Source organism: Nyctereutes procyonoides, unplaced genomic scaffold, assembly GCF_905146905.1.
Source record: "Nyctereutes procyonoides isolate TBG_1078 unplaced genomic scaffold, NYPRO_anot_genome, whole genome shotgun sequence".
NCBI lineage: Eukaryota > Metazoa > Chordata > Mammalia > Carnivora > Canidae > Nyctereutes > Nyctereutes procyonoides.
In genome coordinates, this window is record NW_026575130.1 from 7746664 (window position 1) to 7767533 (window position 20870).

General features: G+C 51.5%; 1 protein-coding gene across 2 annotated transcripts; it reads left to right on the forward strand.

The window, feature by feature from the left end:
• Nucleotides 1–765: 765 nt before the first annotated feature.
• On the forward strand, nucleotides 766–20784 carry PITX2 (paired like homeodomain 2). Of its 2 annotated transcripts, XM_055342473.1 has the most exons (4): nucleotides 766–958; nucleotides 4791–4846; nucleotides 16860–17065; nucleotides 19572–20784. In XM_055342473.1, exons 2-4 carry the CDS (start codon nucleotides 4801–4803, stop codon nucleotides 20133–20135), a joined length of 816 nt encoding a protein of 271 aa, XP_055198448.1. In that variant the 5' UTR covers nucleotides 766–958; nucleotides 4791–4800; the 3' UTR covers nucleotides 20136–20784. The 2 variants fall into 2 exon arrangements, with proteins under 2 accessions (XP_055198448.1, XP_055198447.1); XM_055342472.1 differs by lacking the exons at nucleotides 766–958; nucleotides 4791–4846 and adding an exon at nucleotides 15446–15958.
• Nucleotides 20785–20870: the final 86 nt, after the last annotated feature.

The window sequence follows — 20870 nt, forward strand, 5'->3', positions numbered from 1 at the left end:
ACTTTCACCCCAGCCTCCCGCGCGCCCCTCGCTTGCCCACCACCCCCACTCCGCAATCCCTCGCCTCTGTGACCTCTTCCTACAACCCCGCAGGCCTGAAAGGTCACGTACAGGCTCTCTCAGACTCACACGCCACTGCCTCGCCCCAAACCAGCCCAGGCACTCTGTCCTTTGTTCCATTCCTTGGGCCACTTGCCCCGTCCCTTCCTCCTGCTCCGTCCTGGCCTGCTCCCCGGGAGTACGTTCCTGCCTCCCGGACGCCCGGGTCCCCCCTCCCCACCCCTCTGATTTACTAGCGCTCCCGGTTCGGCACAGATTCCCTTTTCTTCTCCTCCATCCCCTCCTCCCCTCCTGTCCTCCTTTTCCGCGGTGGGAGTGCTTTGCGCCCGCTGCTCGTCGGCTCCGGCTCCCGGCCCGGCTCCCTGCCCCTGGTCGCTCGCCGGGCTCGCTCTCCGTCCCGCGCCCAAGTCTCCGGCCCGCCGGCCGGCGCTCCCTGCCCTGCCCCGCTCCGCGTCGCCCCCGGCCGCTCCCCCCCGCGCTCGCCCGAACGCCCCGCTCGCTCCCTGAACGCCCGCGGCGCAGCCGGGCTCGGCCGCCCGCCCGCCCGCCCGCCCGCCACTGTGCAGCGGAGTTTGGTGGAATCTCTGCTGACGTCACGTCACTCCCCACTCGGAGACCGAGCCGAGGGAAGAGAGAGGGATGAGAGCGAGGGAGGGGAGAGAGAGTGCGAGACGGAGCGAGAAAGCTGGAGCGGAGCAGAAAGAAACTGCCAGTGACGGCTAGTTCCCGCGGCCGCCGCGCACCCCTGGACTCCCTCGGAACTTGGCACCCTCGGGAGCCCCGCAGTGCTCTCGGGCTCGGCGTTCAGGCGCTTGCGGTGCAGCCTGCGCCTCGGCTCTCTGGAAACCTCCCCGGGAAGCGGTGGGACGCGGAGACCGCAGCTCGCTCCCGGTAGCCGGTAAGTGGAGGCCGTCTCTTCCGCAGGGATGTGAGATCATGCGAGTTTGGAAATTTGTTCCACTTTGGAGAATCTTCACCGAGGGTGATTTGTGGTTCTTGGGGCTGCCTCTCCCCTCACCGAGGTAAACTCAGTTGGCAAACAGACCTTGCAAAGCCCTGTTCCTCTAGCCCCCAGTCGCTGACACTAACAATCTATGGGTTTGCTGAAGTCGAGTGGGAAGTGAGACCATGGCTGGCATTTAAAACGAGGTATCTTCCCTTAAATCTCGGTGCCAACACTGCAGGGACAAATCCTCAGGCTGAGGATTAGCATTCTCAAGATAAAGGGCCGGGTACAAAGTTTCAGCTACTGGAAGATTAGCCCCCTTCCCATTGTTACCAACTGGAAAAAAAAAAAAAAAAAGATTCCATCTTAACTGGCAGTTAGTGACCTCTCAGGCCCAAGCGAATTACCTGGGAGCCAGGCCTGGATGCCAGGCTCACACAATTACTTTGGATTATAAATCCTTTAAATTGATCACCAGTCAACTCCAATCTTGCACTTGAAGAGATACGTTTTTAAATAGTAAAGAAGAGAGGACTGTTTTCCAAGTGTCGAGTAAGAAAAAATTAGGATTCTAAATCTGGGACTTACCGGTCTCCTTTCATTCCAATTCAATGACTTTACTTTCCCAAGTAATTAGAAATCATAGAGTGGTATGATTTTTACTCTTTTTTTGTGTGAGTACTATAAAGATATAGTAAAACTAAAGTAAAACTAAATGAAAAAAACCCTTACTATTATGAATTAAAATAATACAGGCATGCATACATTCTAAAGTATTTGTATGAAAAAAAATCTGATTTAAAGAGATTCCTTTGCATTTTCTGAGCCATCAATAAGAATTAAACATGGATTTAGAATAATTTTGGAGGAAATTTATCTAAAATCCAAATACCAATTATGTCAAGGAAACAAAGCACGTAAGTAAAATAGATTGAGGATGTTTATTGTTGTAACATAAAATAAGCATACAAGGTTTCAACAATCAAACAGTCTCTAAAAATTAAACAGCTACTTCATTTGCGAATATTTTACTTTACCTCAGCAAAACTACACTTAAATTATTCAGGTGCTTTGTTCCTCAAGTTGAGCATGTTTGTCTTCAAGTGTTCGTAAAGCATCAATATTAATTGGTTTAAAAGAAGGCTTAAACTGGTAAAATACAGAACTGTGTTAAGCAGTATTTTAATTTCCTTAAATGATTACCCACTGCAAATTAATTTACTGGCTAATCTCACCAATTTAGTTCATTTAAAACATATGTTCTTGTGCTGTTTATTTTTAAACTTTCCATTAAAGATTTTGTTATGGGGTAACAAAATAAATGGAAAGGGGAGAAATGAGAAAGGAGCTGGAATTATTAGAACTCTATTTTATCCTGCAATTTCCTCATGTGGCAATCATCAGAAATTATTTTTAAGAAAATTGTTTTATTTTCTTACTGCTTTACTGCCTGCCTTGGCCAGTGTGGTTCAGTGTGCTTCATTAACTATGTGGTGCTTTTTAGCATATTCACAATAGGAAACTCAAGCTGGCCAAAACAAGATTGCCTGGCATATACATTCAAACCAGGACTTGAACTTTTGGGGTGAGAACAACTTCCCATCAAGAAAAGTTGTGCATCTTAATTTGTGAGATTAGCGGCAGAAGCTAGTCCCTAAATCCTACAGCGAAATTTGTCTAGTAAGACTTGTCTTCCTTGACAGGGCAAGTTTAAGGATCAGCAGGCGGGAATTGGAGGTTATTTTTAAAAACTGTCTTCCCTAGTTACTTAGATTCATTTCATCTAGTAGGCCTAGTAATTATATCAAGCAAAAAATAAATAAGTAATGCAGGTCTCAGGGCACATTCTGACTGCAAAATAAATCCCCAAGTCACAAGGACACTTAGAAGTGAGCTAAGGAACACGCCTTGACCTTCTTTTCAGTCCTCAGAACAGAGTTCTTGAAGATTTGTTTTGTATTGCTTTGTTTGGTCTTCAGCACTGAAGCTTGGGAGTAGGGGGAGAATGTGTAATAATTGACTGACTTTACACTCAGCGACCCCATCTTTTTCTTTTGTATATTTCATTCCTCAATAAATAAATAAATAAATAAAAACTATTTGCAGTTACCATCTGCAATGCTTCGGCTACCCGCTAATAATGCAGCCGGTTCAGATGTTTAAAAAAAAAAAAAAGGAAAAAAAAAGATTATCGAGTTGATGATGACATGCAAATTTCCCCTGAAATTATCATAAGTAAACATTTGAAGTCTGGACTAATAAAATCCCATCTGTGTTACTTCATATCGAGTTAGTAGAAAGCTGTGATAATGAATTTTGTAATATCTCACGAACAGACATCTCAATCAGGGACTAATCCTGTGATTTTACTGCAGAATCACTAAATCTGGAGCCGCCAAACTGCTACTACTGGGCCCCCGGGCCTGCAAGGATCCGCAGAGCCCCCGCCCACGTCCCAGCTAGCCTGTGAGGGGAACCCCTGGGTCCCCACGCCGCCGCGCGGGGCAGCCCCTCCGCTAAGCAGCGACCTTGGCCAGAGGCCCCCGAGGCGCAGCTCGTTCCGGGAGAGGCCGAGGAGCCGGGAAATAGGGCCCAGACTAGAGCCAGACTCGCAGCTCCCTGCCCCGCCTCTGCTCTTGGGCCAAAGGGGCAACGCCCGCTCCCACCCTCAGCCCTGGACCCCAGCGAAGCGGGCCCTCCCGCCGCCGGCGTACCCTGGTGAGCGTGGAGAGTGCCAGGCGCCGAGATCCCAGGGCCTGGGGAGCCCGAGACCTTCTTTCCTTTCTTCTGTCTTTAAAGCAGCCGCGGCTCTTCTAACCCACCCCGACTAGGTCTCTCGCCACCCACCTCTCCCGGTTTGCCTGTGGCGGAAAAGGGGGCGCGCGTTAAACGCTTGGCTCGCTGCGCTGCGGTTGGAAATTTGAAAAAGATTTGGTTTGCCGGGGAGAATCGGGGGAGCCGTTCTCGGAGAGTTACTTCTACGTCCTTGGTGGGAAGAAAACCCTCCGGACGTTTGCCCCCGTCCTCCCTCGTCTCACCCAATTCACCCCGTTTACCTCCTCTGCGATCTTAAATCTTCACCTTAGGGTAAATAAATGGCCGGGTGAGTATGTCCAGGGGAAAGTGTGGCTAAATACGGATAAGCGGCTCCCGATGGATGAGAGGCCCGAAGCCAGCTCGCTCCCGGGGCACCCTAGGCCAAGAACCTGAGAGTCCCGTTCATTTCAGAATTACCGAAAATCTAGGGCAACTGCTGTCCAGGACAGTTACAAGTTGGCTCTGATATTCTATAAAGGTTTACTGAGCTCCTACTAAAGGAAAGCACCGTGCTTCATGGTGGCCTTCCACACAACCTCCTAAACAGAAAAGTCCTCCTCATTCACCCCCAAAACGTTGCATCTGCTTAAGTTTGGCCTCGTGTTCGGACGGCCTCTTAACCCTTGACACAAGCATCTTGTGAGTAGACTCCGCAGCCCTAAAGCCTCCCCCACCCCCACCCCAACACGATGCTTTTATCCGTTGAGAGCGCCAGGGCCCATTCACCGCAACCCCAGAGGAGAGGCCCCCCTCGGGCCCATCCAGACGTGCTGGACCAGGGGCTAGGCTGCGCACGAGGCTGGGCAGCCCGAGGCTGCCAGGGCAGAGAAACAGGCCCGACACCCAGCACAGAGTAGGCGCTTAATAGCGACCTTGAAGCCGTCCGCCCCACTGGTGGCCTCGGTTGAGCCCTGCGCACGCTGCGGACCGCCGCCACTCACAGCCCTCCTTGTCTTTTATTTTGCAGGTTACGGGGAATGGAGACCAACTGCCGCAAACTAGTGTCGGCGTGTGTGCAATTAGGTAAGACTCGCTTCTCCAGCCCGGGTCACCCGACGGGAGCCCGCACCACGCGAGGGCGGCAGGAGGGCACCGGCCCCTCGGCGAGGCGGCGGCGAGGGGCTCCTCCAGGAGGGGCCGGCAGGGACAGAAAGGGAATCGGAGCCAGGACGCCGGTGGCCGCTGGTGGCCTCCCCCGGGGGGAGTGGGGGGCGGGGGCTCTGGATGCGGAGCGACCCCCGGCCTCCTCCTCGTCCCGGGGGGTGGGGGGGAGCCGCTGACAGCCGCCCCACGCCGGGTTGCCAGAGGGTCCGGGGGACTGGAGTGCCCTCCGCCCTTTCCTCTAACTGGGTCTTTGCTCTTTGTCCCTCTTTCTCCTCCCGTCTTGCCTCCTCCCCCCGCCTCCCCAACACCCCCGCTTCTTTCTGCGGCGGTCCCGGGCGTCTCTCTCCCCGCCGGTGGGGCGGGCGCGCGTGGCCCAGGCGTGCAGCCGGCGGCCGTTGAATGCCTCTTCTCCAAAGACTCCGAAATCAAAAAGGTCGAGTTCACAGACTCTCCCGAGAGCCGGAAAGAGGCGGCCAGCAGCAAGCTCTTCCCGCGGCAGCATCCCGGCGCCACTGGTAAGGCCGGGAGCGAAGTGCAGGCCGCGCGCAGGGCACCCGCCTCCGGGCCTCTGGCCTTCGGGTAAGGCGCAGGCAGGCCAGGCCGCCAGGGGCGACGTGCCTGCTCCTTGACTTAGACACTTGGCCTCCGGGTGGGACGGGAAGCAGCCGTCCCAGGGACGTTAATTCCTTTCTCCAAATTATACTGCACTCCTGAGACCCAACACCTCTCCCTCTAGCTCTTTCTCGCTCTCTCCGTGTGGCCTGATCTCCTACGCACACCCCAACCTACCTCTGTGCCTCTAGCTGGCGCGGAAAAGTAGTCCAACAGCGACCTCTGTCGCCCGCCGTGTCCCACTGCGCGCAGCTCCGCCAAGGGTCCACCCCGCCCCTGCAGCTCTCAGCCGCGCCCCGCCCAGGCTTGTGGGCGCGGGGTTTACCGCGGAAGGCAAGCAGGGGACGCTGGTGTTGGCAGAGATTCGCCTGGCCGGGAGGGGAAGGAGCTGACTGGAGCCCCGCAGAGCCTGAGGGCAGCGACGGTGCGCCGCAGCCGAGGGTGTAATGGAGTGTGTGTGCCCCTGTCGACGCGAACCTACCTGTTGTGCAGGTTGCAAGGCCTCGGGTCTCGGTGGTGTCGTTGCTTAATTAGCTGGTTTCATTGTGGAAGAGTCAAGGGACACTGTTGCTCAAAGTCTGCAGACTTGTGTAAAAGTGAAATGTCTCCAACCCACTGCACAGGGCTTTGCTGAACTGAAAATTACCCTTTGGGTTTGTGTGCGTGCGTGTGTGTGTGCGTGTGTGTGTGTGTGTGTGTGTGTGTAGGGATGAAGGGACAAGCTTTCCCTTGGGATACATGCAAAACTCAAACTTAATCGTTTTAATATTCTCCGGGTTTTCCAGGTTGCTACAATAACAAGTGCCTAGCCTTAGGAAGTTGTTGACCTTTGATAGTGTGAGGAGATAAAGCCCCCCACCGCCCTCAGCCCCTAACCCCCTCTTTCCGGATTAAAGTGTAAGGACACAAATGTAATGTGTGCCAGAGGGGGGCGAATTGGGACCCCCACCAAGTAAACAAACCATATTACTAAGAAGAAAACAAAGGCTCTGCATTCGAGCTTCCTAGTGAATCTGAGAAAATGATCATTTGTCTAAATAAAACTTCTAAAGTGGTCTGGAGCGGAGCAGTCTCCACACCACAATATCGCGAATCCTCCTGCTGGGCCAGTTAAACGCTCACTTGTCCGGAATTAACCCCATGGGGTTAAATGGGGCCATGCGGAGATAACGTTGGATGATTTCTGTCATTAAGATTGTGTTAAATTCTTCCTCTGTTTGATAATCGGTCGTAAAAATAAATTATTAGACCGGAGAATGTTTGGGATATGGTTAAAAATCAAGAACAGCGATGACTCCCCGGGAAATACTTTGTGCGGGTTCAGCGGTGGCTCTGGCCTGTCGAGGGGAGCTCCCCAGTCTCACTTCCCACGGGTTGGGCTGGAGCCAGCGAGCTGAGGCGCAGAGGGTTCCCGCTGCCCGGGAGCAGGAGCCATACAGAATGTCTTCTGTCCCCACCGCCCCAACCCAGAGCACCTAGACCTTTCTGAGGACAGGTGGTCTCCATCCCAGTTCGGGAGAGCAGGGCCTTTTCTGCTCCTGTCACAGTCCCCACTCGGGCCACCGGGCATCCAGTTTTGGTAATTAGCAGGTAAATGAAGAACTAGAAATAACGAATGATTGTTTTCTTAACCATTACTTCCAAGCCAGGGTTATCTTAGTGCATGTGAAAGGCTCTTCCTCTACGCTGGCAACAATCTGTTTTCTACCTTTTGGAGGGAAGAAGAAAATTGCTGCCTAAACATGTTTGATGCCATTAATTAAGATTAATGTGATAGGGAGAAATGCTGAAAATCTTGATTTTATTGGCTTCTAGGGATGCGGTAGATTAAAAAAAAGAAAAAGCCACACACCAGTAGGCAAAACTACAGTGCCTGGGAAGGGATGTTGCCAGAGCCCCCTCTGCTGAATATAAGTAAATTTAACTTATGTGCTATGCAAACTCCTGGCATACCCTGCTTTTAAAAGAGAGATTTTTCTCCTCTATTTTTATGACCTTTTTTTTTTTTACTTTCAAAAAGAAAAAAATGTTTACAATGACATGCAGTTTTCAGAAGAGATCATGATGCTTTATTATTGGCACTACTCTCTCCTCAGCAACGCCCCCCCCCCAACACTGTGTCCTCTGTTGAAGATCGAAACTGGTCTCTAAGTAGACAAGGTTAACTTCTGGAAACCTCCAACTCTGCATTCCTTCCCAAAAGAACCCTCATCCCTTTGATATCCTTTGGGCCAACCCCACAGCCTGTCTGGAACCCTGAAACTTGAGGGGCCTAGAGGTCGACTGGAGACTCTTAAGGCCAGGGGTTTGAAAGAGGATTGAAAGAGGAATGGCTAGGCATCCAAGTGGAGGGAGGAAGAGTTGGCAAGTTCAACTGTACCCCCCAGAAAGAAGGGGCAGTGGTCTGCTGAGAACGGACCCCTAGACCAGAGATCCTTGACTTCTCCCTTTAGGTTTCCCAAAAGTAGCCTCTTTGCCGAAATCCAAAAGTGCTCCTGACTTTCAGGAAGGGGAGGCCCTGATCGTCCCCTGTCAGTAACCCTTAAAGTTCCGGGGCGGTGGCTCTGGTTTGCGGGTTGCAATCCGACCGAGCTGCCGCCCCACGGTCCAGGTCCGGGCGCCTAGCTTCCGCCACCGGGCTTGGGCAGGTACCTTCCCCGGCCTTCCCCAGAGACGCCATTAATTTTTAAATAGCATTGGCTGAGTGGAAGAGCTGAAAGAGTCTCACCCAGGTCTCCGGTGCGCTCTGACTTCCCTCCCTTGGGAGGGGGACTCCAGGGCCCTGGTGGCGCCCCCAGCCGCGACACACACTGCCTCAAGCAGTCGCTCGCCCCCATCTAGTTCAGAGGACCCGGGCAACCCCCGCCGCCTCGGCAGCAGCAAACCCTTCATTCATTCAATCAGCAAATGTTTGCCGAGCACATACTACGTGGATTCCTAATGTACCCCCTGAAAGCAAATAAGCCGGTTTCCCTTCGCCGTCATGAAGCAGCCTTAATGCTAACAAGGACACCGGCGAGAGCAGTCCAGGCCATCTCTAGCCAAATGCGGAGTGGGGGTACGTGCAGCCAGGGCTTGGGGCCTGGGCGTTTTCAGCAAGAAGGGGCGGGGTGTTTAGAGGGTAGAGGACTCTTAGTGGTGAGGCCCGGGACAAGGGACAGGGGCAAGCAGAAGGGGCATGAAGTTGGAGGGAGAAGCCACCGGGATTACGGAGAGGAGATTGCAATTTTCTTTTCTACTGCCCCCCCCCAACCCCGCCCCGCCAACTCTGTAGCTTATTGGCAGAAGCTGCCTCTGAGATGTGTGGGGGCTTTTTCCCCCGTCGGGGGAAGTCGTACCAGTTGTGCAATAAGTAGCCAGTCCCTGCGGATCCCCGCCCGCAGAGATGGCCTTTACAGGTCGTCGTGTTCCTCGCTACCGACACCAAAGCGCGCTCCAAGTTTTTCGTCTGGCTGGTTGGGCTGTTACTCCGCACCGCCCGCTGTTAATATATGCAGCAGTTGTTAGAGCGACTCGGGAGGGAAAAGGAAATGTATAACGAAAGCTTATTCGTGAGCAGGAATATACTAATGGAACAATCTGATGTCTTCTTAATCCTATGTAAAAAGCTTTGTCGTCTTCCTAATATTGACTGAATGGGTAATTAATGGCTCTTCATCTAGGCGAATACCCTGTAATCCAAAGATAGGCAAAAGACAACAAGCCCAAGGTAGAAGACAAAAGGCCCAACTGTGGCCGGCACCCCCCTCCCCCACCAGGGTCTCCAAAGAGGAAAGTTTCCCCTCAGGGGAAAAAAAAAAGCAAACAGGAGTGGGAGACTATAGGTACCTTTCCTACCTTTCCTAGGCTAGACTTAATGGCAGAAACTGGTGGCTCAGGTCAGTTCACTGCTCCGTGTGCCCACGCCACCCCCGAGTCCTGGTCTCTGCATTTCTTTCTTCTCCATTCCTCTAGGGAGTCCCCCCCATTTGGATCCTGACCACAACCTTTTCTTCCCCTCCTAAGCTCCCATCTTTCGTTCAGGGAAGTGATTGATAACAGAGGACCAACACACAAGATCCTCAGAAACCTCAGGCAAGGATGGAACCCTTTTCTGATCCAGCTGGAGAATCCTTTCTTTTACAACATAAGGCAGTGTCTGAGCGGACTAAGATGGTTGGGAGGGGAGGAAAGAAATTAATATCAGGAGAATGAGCAGCAAAATTGTGTATATGTGTTAAAGAGTGATCGGGAGCGATGGAGTCAACTTCATTGTAAGGATCCGACATGGGGAGTGCCCAGATTCTCCCAGCGTGTTTTTAACAGGCTGACATTTTAATTTAAACCTTTAGAAGTAATATATTACTTGGGTTACTACGATGAGGTGGGTTCCTTTTTTTTCTTTCTTTCTTTTTTTTTTTGTCAGCTGACAGCTTTTAAAATATTATTTCGCTAGGGAAATAAAAGCTTCATCTCAGATTATAGGTGGGTATTTTTGGATTTATGTGATTTATGGTCACCATGACAACTAATGCTGAATGTTAGCTACCAGCATGTCTGGGAGAGTGAAGACAGAAAGAAGGGAGAGCAAGAGAAATAGTAAAGGGAAACGGACAAGAGCTAGAGGGGAGAAATACAGAAAAGAGAAAAAGAGGCGCATTTTAATCCAATTTTTAAATGTGACTTTAGGCAGTCTCTTGCCAGTTCTCCTCTCTGGACCCAGATATTAATGAATCTCATTCTCTTTTATCTCTTTCTCTCTCTGTCTCTCTCTGCCCCTCATCTATCTCTATCTCTCCCCTTTGGCTGACACAAATTTATACCATTCTCTTTATATGACTTTTCCACAGCTCATTGTTTCCCAAGATTCAACTATGGCCTAATAAACCTGTAGTGTTAACAAACTACTGTGAAAAAGCATATAGCACTTGGGTTTCATTGACATCCCCCCTTCAACCGTCCTGCCTCCTCTAATCCCTGATTTTCTCTTCAGGCGCCAGTGTGGGGGTACCTCCTCCTACCACCCCAGCACCCCCGGCCAGTTACTACAAACCTCAGGTGATTGAGTGTGTGGGACTAAAATCTGGGGATCCCTGGGTGGCGCAGCGGTTTGGCGTCTGCCTTTGGCCCAGGGTGCGATCCTGGAGACCCGGGATTGGATCCCACGTCGGGCTCCCGGTGCATGGAGCCTGCTTGTGTCTCTGCCTCTCTCTCTCTCTCTCTCTCTATCATAAATAAATTTTAAAAAATAAATAAAATCTGGATGCCATTTGCAGGGACCCAGAGAATGTGAGTGTTGCTCAGTATATGCACAGATTTTCGATTCAGAGAAGAATCTGCCCCTTTTTACAAACTAGCACTTTTTAAATCCGTTTAGAGAATGGGGATCAGAGGAGTATCAGCCGCAATAAAGTTTTTAATTTCTGGGTGCTTTCAATTCATGACTGGAGCGGGGGATACGGAGGAACAACGAAAGGGGCCTTTACAGCTAGCTGTGTGTGTGAAGAAAGGGCAGGCAGAAGAAGGGGAGGAAAGGCCACTCCTTGGGCAGGGTGCAAGGTCTCCAGCTGACCTCTGCGCTTTACACCATACGCACAGGCACACACACTCACGCTCGCTCGTCACGGGGCTCTGAGCTGAGTCTGGGTGGCCGTGGCCTTGAGCTGGGACCAGAGCAGCTTCTCTCCCCTCTGTGATCTGACAGTGCAGGGGGACATCTAATTGAGCCATCTTTCAGATGAGCTTTGAGGACAGATTTTTTTCCCCAAAAGTTGTGGATCGCTTGGTTGGATAGCAGTTCATACTTGGGCCACCGCACCCGAGGGTTTGGCTGCGCAGTCCAACCAATCTCTCTACGGGGGCCAGAGGGACTTTGCACAACTAACACTAAAGAGTGTGAAATTAAATAAGACCTTAAGACTGGTAATCGGTGGCAAATACCAGCAGCTCAAAACATGCCTGACCCGGTGTCACACATTTCCCTCCTCAAGGGTCTTGCTTTGAAAGAAAGAAAGAAAGAAAAAAAAAAAAAAAAACAAGAAAACCCAAATGAGAATTCTTGAATGTTTTCAGATTCGAAAACCCAAACCTGCACTGGGTTTACTTCCATGGAGGCCTTACAACACTTCCAGTTTCCCTAAACTGACCACCTTGATTTTTTTCTGGACTGGAAATTTCTATGACAGAGGCAGGAAGTCCCTGAAATTTCTAGAGCCAGTCAAAGAAGAGTGTGTGAAGCATGGAGAACACAAGAGGAGTGCTCAATCTGCAAAATACATAGGCTTACTTTCAACTCCTTCCTTATCTATACTACCAATATCTGTGTCCCACAAGTTTTTTGTAGATTGTTTCCAGAGCTGCCCACCACCACCACCACCACCACCACTGTTTTCATTGAAAAGTGTTTCTTCATTGCCCAGCACTCACTTGCCTTTCTCCATGTAGACTTTTCATGTTGGTGTACTCCTACCATCCACGGAGTGAATTCAATTGGGCCTGAGAAGGGGGTCAGCCAAGCTCACCACGGGTAAACTGATCAGGAGAGGTTGAAACTCTGGTTGGAAAAATGCAAAGAATTGCCTAACTGGCTCAGTTGATGATGGGGCATTATATATTATGTATGTATGTGTGTATCTAGAAGGATGATAGATGATAGATAGATAGATAGATAGATAGATAGATAGATATGGTTATATTTTTACTTTAATCAGAGATCTCCAGATAATTGTCTTTATTCCCCACTTGATTTTGCAGTGGATAGATACAATTTAAGATTCCTTATCTTTTTAGGCTTTTAGGCTTCCTGGAGATCACCAGTGCTTCCAACGTCTCCCGCAGTTTTGGCACTATGAGGAGCTGTCACTTACCCTTGGGGGTTTCAACCACTTTGGAAGCAATTCAGAGATTAGATCTTTCATATGTGCATTTGCCATGATGAGGGTTGTGTTAATCAACAGAGACAAGGGGTTTAAATAAAAATTCTGTGGCTTTCGTGAGAGATGGGCTTCCATATCTATATGGTTCTGTGGAGCTTCTCAGCTCTCCTAAGTAGGGAGTTTTGAGAAACACCCAGAGCCTCCACCAAAAATTGCAGCTCAGGGGTTTGAATCTAGAAGAAACTAACACTAAGAAAGTATGCTCACTATGGTGGGGAGTTTTTCATTCTTTCATGTGATGGAGTTTCTTCACGAAATGAAGCTTTATGGGTGTGTTATTTTGGGGATCACGGCTATGCCGAGGTTTAAAAAGAAGAAACTGGAATATGATTAGTAAACACATTGGGCGTAAAAACTCCGGATTCATATTGACTTAGTTATAGGTCATCAGCTGGCAGTGCAATGGGAGGAAATATTTACTTTACACATATACTTTATGATCTTGGGGGAATTAGAGGAAATTCAATAAGAAAACGGCTAGAAACATTTAAAACCCTTATTTAAAAGACTTAAGCAAATTAGAGTCTTATCAGATTAAAAACCACTACAAATGTAAGAGCATTGTCTTCGGTGAAACGCTGTGGGGTCTGAGGAGATTCTCTGCCAAATCTCAGGGATAAAATGCGTCATTTAAGCACCAGATAATGAGCAGAATGTAAATTAATTTAACCTTCTTTACCAACATGCTGCTGGTGTAATATGTATAATTTAGTGATAAGATTGCAGGACCTAATATAGCTGGATGTATGAGCCTTAGCTAATGCAAACCTGTCACATGGGGATGTATTCTGCTCTGAGCAGGTGTGTGTATGCTTGAAATGGGGTGAACTGGAATAAAAGGTTAAAACCAGAAATGCTGATTTAAACCTTAGTATAAAGAAATTTCCTCCTTGCAGCTATATTTTTCTTAAAGTGTGATGATACTTCTGGGGGGAGAGATTGAAGAACAATTCTCATCTGGTTCTTTGGATGGCTCTCAAGCATGTTTAAAATGGGGGAGGAGCTGCAGATAGGGTTTGGCAGGGAGAGCCAGGCAAAGGAGAGACACATGGGTTACAAACATATTTGTAGTCTGCTTCATCAACACTGCCCCAGACTACATAAGTTTCCCAATCTTGTGAACAAGGACAAGGAGGGAGTTTTCTGAAGATACCTCATACTGGTGTTACAAATCATTGACTGTAATGTCAAACAAATACACATTCAGGGATGATAACGCTAACTCCACAATAAAGCAATCACCAATGCAGAAACCCAAAGAGGATTAGTTTGTGCTCTCCCGATGACCTAAGCAGAGGACAAAAGGACTTTCAAAAATTATTTTGAATGATATGTTTGTATTTCTTTATTTGAAAATTAATATTTTTTTGGAAATAGTGTTATAGACTTGGATGTCCCCAAGGTGTTTTTTTTTTCTTTTTAATAAAGTAAATGAATAAGGCTTAGCTCTTCCTAGCTGAGTGTTCTCCTAGGCTTTTGCCCTTCGCCCCCACCCTACTGCCTCTGCCTGCTTGGACTTTGAAGATTCAACAGCCTTGAGCTTCCTAGGAAAAGAAAATGTCTTAAAAATTACCCTTGAAATTGGTTATTTGGCAACACTCATAATTGTATGGAAATTCATTAAAGCATATTTTATATATAATTAGCTCAAGGTTGTTGATTCTGCAGGCTTTATGGATTTGAATCCGATTGATAATAAAGTAAACAAGAGAGTCGAATTTAAAGCGGGCTCTCTCTAGGGTTAGGACAAGCTTAATACAGTGTACAAGGAATTTGAAAGATCTAGGATATGTGTCTTAATCAACGCTAAGTAGAATGGATAAGCTTTCAGCATTTTGAAAATGCTGGGTTAGGGTTTCTATTCTATTGTGTATTTTCTGTCTGGGGACTAATAAGCATTACAGCGAACGTGATCTGAGGCGACTTTTATTCTTGTATAAATCCAGAGTGAACCACCAAACAGTTGTTCGTTTAAAGTCAAGGTAATTTTCTTCTGACGGGTCCATTTGCTTCTCGATTTCTAATTTATTAGCCTGCCCTCTCAGGGCTTTGTCTCCTTTGCAATTAAAGTAAAGCTTCTTCAGATTAGCACAGCATTCACTTGACAGGCTGTTTGGAAAATTTAAGCTCGGAGAGGCGATTTGTTGCTGTTTTCTAAATTTTTTTTTTCTGGTTTTAAGTAGCATGTCTTCTTTCCATCCAAGAAGAGAAAAACATCTCTCGATTGGAAATGGATGTAGTGAGATACAAAAGGAAGGGGTGGGGAGGCTTGTTGATGCTCGTACCTTTCAGCCCTCGACCTTTCCGCTCCTTTCTCCCGAGCCTTTTACTCGCGGCCTCACCGCTCTACCTCCCAGCTGCACTGAAAGCCGGACGGTCTTCGGCCGGGGCAGAGCGGGAGTCCCGGGAGCCGGCCGGCGTAGACCCGGTGGGCGCAGGGAGGTACTAGCCCGGCCCCGCACAGCTGATAGGCGCAGACGGGGCTGTCCCTCCGCCGCGGCTCGGGGTCTCCTGATTGGTGCGGAGCCACGTCACTCCCGCCGGGCGAAGGGTCTGGGAGGAGGCGGAGGCGGAGGCGGGGAGGGTGGGGAGGGTTGGGAGGGCCGCGGCAAAGTGACGTCTGGGCAGCAGGAAGCCCGCCTCTGGTTTTAAGATGTTGGGCCAACAGGGAAGCGCGGAGCCGCAGAGCTGGTCCGTCGCTCGCCTGCGTGCGGGGAGCTGAGCTGCTGCGAGGCCGTGCTCGGGCCCGACGGCCCGAGCGGGTGTGCGTGTGCGCGCCGCGGAGGGTGCGCCCGGAGGCCCGCGCCGCCGCCGCCGCCGCCGCCGCCGCCGCCGCCGCCGGGGATCCAATATCAGCTACCTGTCCCTGTCACTCTTGACACTTCGCTGTCAGGGCGGCCGCGCGGGGGGCGGGCAGATCGCGAACGCCGTTAGCCTTCCTTATTGGAGGGGTACTTGGGGGAGGGAGGGAGGGAAGAAAGGGGGTCCCTGCCACTCTGGTTTCGCTTTGGAGCTCGGAAGCCTGCTGCCCAAAGACGCTCCGAGCTGTGCCCTCCTGCCCACATCCCCATGCCTCCGTTTGCCCGCTGACTTTCCGCCGCTGGACCCTTTCGCTAGAGCCTGCCGGAGGAGACGGGGGCGGCTCGGTTCAGAGACTCAGCAGGGTTTGCCCGCGGCGGCCACGGCGGGGGAACTCCGCGCCCAGAGCGCAGCGCGGAGCAGGCGGCGGCGGCGGCGGCCACCGGGTGTCGGCCGGGAGGCAGCCCCGGACTTGCAGGGCGGCGCGCTCCTTCGTCCATGAACTGCATGAAAGGCCCGCTGCACTTGGAGCACCGAGCAGTAGGGACCAAGCTGTTGGCCACCGCCTCGCCTTCCTCCTGTCACCATCCCCAGCCACTGGCCATGGCTTCAGTGCTGGCTCCCGGTCAGACCCGCTCCCTGGACTCGTCTAAGCACAGGCTGGAGGTGCACACCATCTCTGACACCTCCAGCCCCGAGGCCGCAGGTAAGGCGCCGCGCGGCCCCGCAGACACCCCGGGGCAAGCCGCCCCCGGCCGCTCGGCCCCCCGCGCCCCCAAGGAGGTCGGCCCCTCCTGGGGGAGGCGTGGTGGGAGTGGTCGTCTCGTTTGCTCCCGGCAGAACTTCCGGAGCCAGCGTTCGTTTGGCCCCGCGTTCCTTTCGCCCCACCTCGACCAGGGCCTTAGGTGGCGCGAACGACGCGAGCCAGCCTACTCTTCTCGGTTCCTATCCTGGCCTCCCTGCGTTTCCTGGGTCACAAAAAAGTCCCAGCATCTCCATTCGAAGACGTTCAGAGGCCATCCCCCACCCCCACCCTCCACCCCCACCCCCACCCCCACCCCCACCCCGGTCCCCGTTCTCTCGGCTTCCAGATCCCGAGAAGCTGCGCTCCTTAGAAAAGTGTCTCTGAAACTACTACGCCGCAGAAGCAGCGGCATTTCTAAAAGGGTAGAGGAACTCGGGGTGGGTGGCCGAGTCCCAGAGTCTACCTTTAAGCAGCCTTCCGAAACCGCATCGAGATCCGAGGGGCCTCCGTAAAACGCGCCCGAGCGGGTGTCCGGGGAGATTTGGTGTGTCTGCGCGGAGGCGTATAAATATACTTGAAAGCAGAGGCTATAAAAATGAATGTGCCTTTGCTCTGAGATAAACATGTAAATAAAACGTGCGGCGCTGGGGGAGGGGAGCAGATGGGGCGCTCACACCCACACTCACGTCTGCACACCCTACAGTCGCAGCGCTCCCCGCGGCCCGGAGGGGCCGCTCACACCCTGCTCCCCAGCGTGCTGGCGGCCCAGCTCGATCCCCGGCCTCCGCCGCCCGGGCCCAGCTGGAGTTCGCGGGTAGCAGGTGGACGTGCTGACGGGAACCTTTGTGTGCTTCGCTTTCAGAGAAAGATAAGAGCCAGCAGGGAAAGAATGAGGACGTGGGCACCGAAGACCCGTCCAAGAAGAAGCGGCAACGGCGGCAGCGCACTCACTTCACCAGCCAGCAGTTGCAGGAACTGGAGGCCACTTTCCAGAGGAACCGCTACCCGGACATGTCCACGCGCGAGGAAATCGCCGTGTGGACCAACCTTACGGAAGCCCGAGTTCGGGTAGGACCCCTGGCGGAGCCTGGGAAGGCTGGGAAGGAGGGCACTGCAGACGCGCAGGCCGCGTAGCCCCGGAGGGAGTGGGGAAGGCGGCGTCTCCCGGGGGCGCGGGTGGTGTGGCTTTGCAAAGGCAGAAGGGCCTCTCTCGGCGGCCGGGGCTGCGAGGTTACAGCTCCCCCTTACGAGACCCGCGGTAGGCCCCGCTCGGCTCGGGCGCCCCGAGCGCCCCCGGCTCACTGCCCCGTCGCCCCGAGCCCTGCCGAACTGGGCCGCGTGGCATCCCCCTGCGCAGGGTATTGTGTTCGCGGCTTGCAGTCGCCAGGCGAGCGCTCATAAAATCCCCCCCAGGCCAGGAGGCGAGAGCAGGCTCCAACCTGTGCGCCTTTAACAAGGAATACCCGCCGGAGACAGGCAAGGTTTGGTCCTCCTTGGGGAACTTTCGCGCCCAGCCTAGCCCGGCCTTTTCTCTCCACCCGGCTCATCCTCCTTACATAGGCTTTGAGGTTTTTCGGCCATTCCGGTCTCTCCCACACCCTGTCCCTCGGTTTTGTTATCTACGGAAGCAGTTTTGTTACACACCTACTATCCTGTTAGTTCTCTTAGAAAGAAAAGGAAGAAAAGAAGAGAAAGGCTTTTCGGTTTGGTTTATTTATCTTTTCTCAGGAGATTGTTACTCATATCCTTCTTTCCAATAATAGCTTTTTTTAAGGGGGAGGGGTGGCTTACCTTTGTAGCAAATCGGTACTTTATGGATTGGCAAAAGTGAACATAAATGAATTACCCAGTAGCAACATCCTGGTTTATGCTGGTCAGTGGAAACTCCAAACACGTTAGGATTCTGGAAGCAGAAACATACATAGCAGGATCCAGGGGCTTTGCTGTTAAAAAAGAAAAAAAAAAAGCTCTGGATAGAAAAATAGAGCCCCCAGTTACAGCAGAGAAGAAAGAAGAAAATACTATATACAACAATAACGATGAAAAAATAAAGACCAAAATGCTTTCCCAAAGCAGAGGGAATGAAGGCACTCTCTGGGTGGCATTTGTGTAGGATATGAGGCTATGCTGGTGGATAACAGCCCGGATGAAGCTGAAAATGGTTTTAGTTTAACTGCTCAGAGTTAGAACTCTTGCTCTCAGGCCGCGTGGTTTTAGGCAAGGTCAGTCTTTCATTAGCAATCCTGCGCATCAGGGAACAGGACTTGCACGTACTCTTCTTGCCTGGGCAGAAGTTTAGACAGCGGCCTAGGGTGGAAATAGCAAGTAATTAAAATAACACAATCAGTGGGTTCTCTGGACTCCTTCGGAAAAGATTTCTTCCTATCCCCTGCCTCCAGCCCTGCGGCTTTTCTGCAAGCCCTCCCAAGTTCCCCCGCTACCACCGTGCTGGGCTGTCGCTCCCTCAGGCTGCCTCCTTCCAGGCCCGCCGCAGGTCCAGCCAAGTGGGAGTGGAGCGTGCTTTTTTATAACAGTCCGGCGCAAAGAGGAAGGGGGATAAAAAGGAAATCAAGAATGAAAGGGAAAAGGAAAAAAAGCGGATTAGGCGGCTGGGCCCGGCTGAGACGTGTAATGTGAAACATCACCGATGTCAGCTCTGAAATCTGGGGCCAGGCCTCGCTCCAATACACAAAAGCCGCAGTCTGCGGCGGCAGGCGGGCCGATGTGGATTGAGAGAAGGGTTGCGTCGGGGCCACCGGACGCGGGTGGGGGCTGACCGGGTTAGGCGGCTGCTTGAAAAGCCCAGCAAACTGTCTGGACCCGGCTGGAGCAGCGCCGGGTGAGGGGCCTGGCCTGGAGTGGGTGGAGGGTGAGAACGAGCCGAGAGGAGGGAGGAGGAGGCTGCCGAGCGACCTGGGTTCCCAGAGATTTCCCAGCCAAGCTCGTGGAGTTAGGAGGCTGAAGGAAAGGCGGTCTTTTGCTTTTTAATTCGTTATTTTGCTAGGCGAGGATGGGGGTCGCAGCCTAGCGCCAGTTGCCAGAGCGTGTAGTGTGGAGTGGGGGGGGGCGGCGGGGGAGGTCTGAGACGGGAGGGAGGAGCTGTGTGACAGAGAGCCCCCCTCCGGTGCCCTCTCAGCTCCCTTGTTCTCATCACTGTGTCTATGGGAAACAAGTTTGCAAGGCGGCCTGGTAAGGGTTGGGCAGAAAACCCGCTGAACCGCGTTTATTTTACAGTAAGTGTTTTTGGATCTTGAGGAGGGCCTGGGTTAGTGAACAAGCTGCCCACAGGCCGCCAGGTGTTAGACTGGGGTTTGTGGCACAGTTCAGAGCCTGGGCTCGCAGGCCTCACCTGGCCAGGCCGCCCTCTTTTGGACGAGATTCAGGCAGCCCGGCCAGCGGGGTGGTAGGGGGTTGGAGAAAATGTGGAAGCCTGAGTGAGTGCGTGTCTCCCCCTGCCCCCCACATACGTGTGTATGTGTGTCTTGGTGGCCAATGGCCTCTGGTGTTCTCTGGGATCAAGATTTTACTAATCTGTTCTGTGGCATCTGTTTGCTCCCTTGCCTTCCACCCCCAGGTTTGGTTCAAGAATCGCAGGGCCAAATGGAGAAAGCGGGAGCGCAACCAGCAGGCCGAGCTGTGCAAGAATGGCTTTGGGCCTCAGTTCAATGGCCTTATGCAGCCGTACGACGACATGTACCCCGGCTATTCCTACAACAACTGGGCCGCCAAGGGTCTCACGTCAGCCTCCCTGTCCACCAAGAGCTTCCCTTTCTTCAACTCTATGAATGTCAACCCCCTATCGTCGCAGAGCATGTTCTCCCCACCCAACTCCATCTCCTCCATGAGCATGTCGTCCAGCATGGTGCCCTCAGCTGTGACCGGCGTCCCGGGCTCCAGCCTCAACAGCCTGAATAACTTGAACAACCTGAGCAGCCCGTCGCTGAATTCCGCGGTGCCCACGCCTGCCTGTCCTTACGCGCCGCCGACTCCTCCGTACGTTTACAGGGACACGTGTAACTCGAGCCTGGCCAGCCTGAGACTGAAAGCAAAGCAGCATTCCAGCTTTGGCTACGCCAGCGTGCAGAACCCGGCGTCCAACCTGAGTGCTTGCCAGTACGCCGTGGACCGGCCGGTGTGAGCCTCGCCCACAGCACCCGGATCCTAGGACCGTGCCGGATGGGGCAACTCTGCCCTTGAAAGACTGGGAATTACGCTAGAAGGTCGTGGGCACTAAGGAAAGGAAGAGAAAGAAGATATAAAGAGAAAAGGAAACCACTGAATAAAGAGAGCTCCTTTGATTTCAAAGGAATTTCCTCAATGTCTGACATCTTTCACTAAAAGTATTTCCAACAGTTGCAAGGACACACACAAATGTTTGACTGGATATGACATTTTAACATTACTATAAGCTTGTTATTTTTTAAGTTTAGCATTGTTAACATTAAAATGACTGAAAGGATGTATATATATCGAAATGTCAAATTAATTTTATAAAAAGCAGTTGTTAGTACTATCACAACAGTGTTTTTAAAGGTTAGGCTTTAAAATAAAGCATGTTATACAGAAGCGATTAGGGTTTTTCGCTTGTGAGCAAAGGAATGTATATACTAAATGCCACACTGTATGTTTCTAACATATTATTATTATAAAAATGTGTGAATATCAGTTTTAGAATAGTTTCTCTGGTGGATGCAATGATGTTTCTGAAACTGCTATGTACAACCTACCCTGTGTATAACATTTCGTACAATATTATTGTTTTACTTTTCAGCAAATATGAAAAATGTGTTTTATTTCATGGGAGTAAAATATACTACATACAAATCAGTCTGGATTCTTTCTGCCCTCCTCTGTCGCCTGGCCAGGGTTTCTC

Coding starts and splice junctions, on each gene's coding strand:
- PITX2 (XM_055342472.1), top strand. CDS start 15,751: ATGAACTGCATGAAAGGCCCGCTGCACTTGGAGCACCGAGCAGTAGGG. Junction 15,959..16,859: donor CTCCAGCCCCGAGGCCGCAG/GTAAGGCGCCGC, acceptor CTTCGCTTTCAG/AGAAAGATAAGAGCCAGCAG. Junction 17,066..19,571: donor TTACGGAAGCCCGAGTTCGG/GTAGGACCCCTG, acceptor TTCCACCCCCAG/GTTTGGTTCAAGAATCGCAG.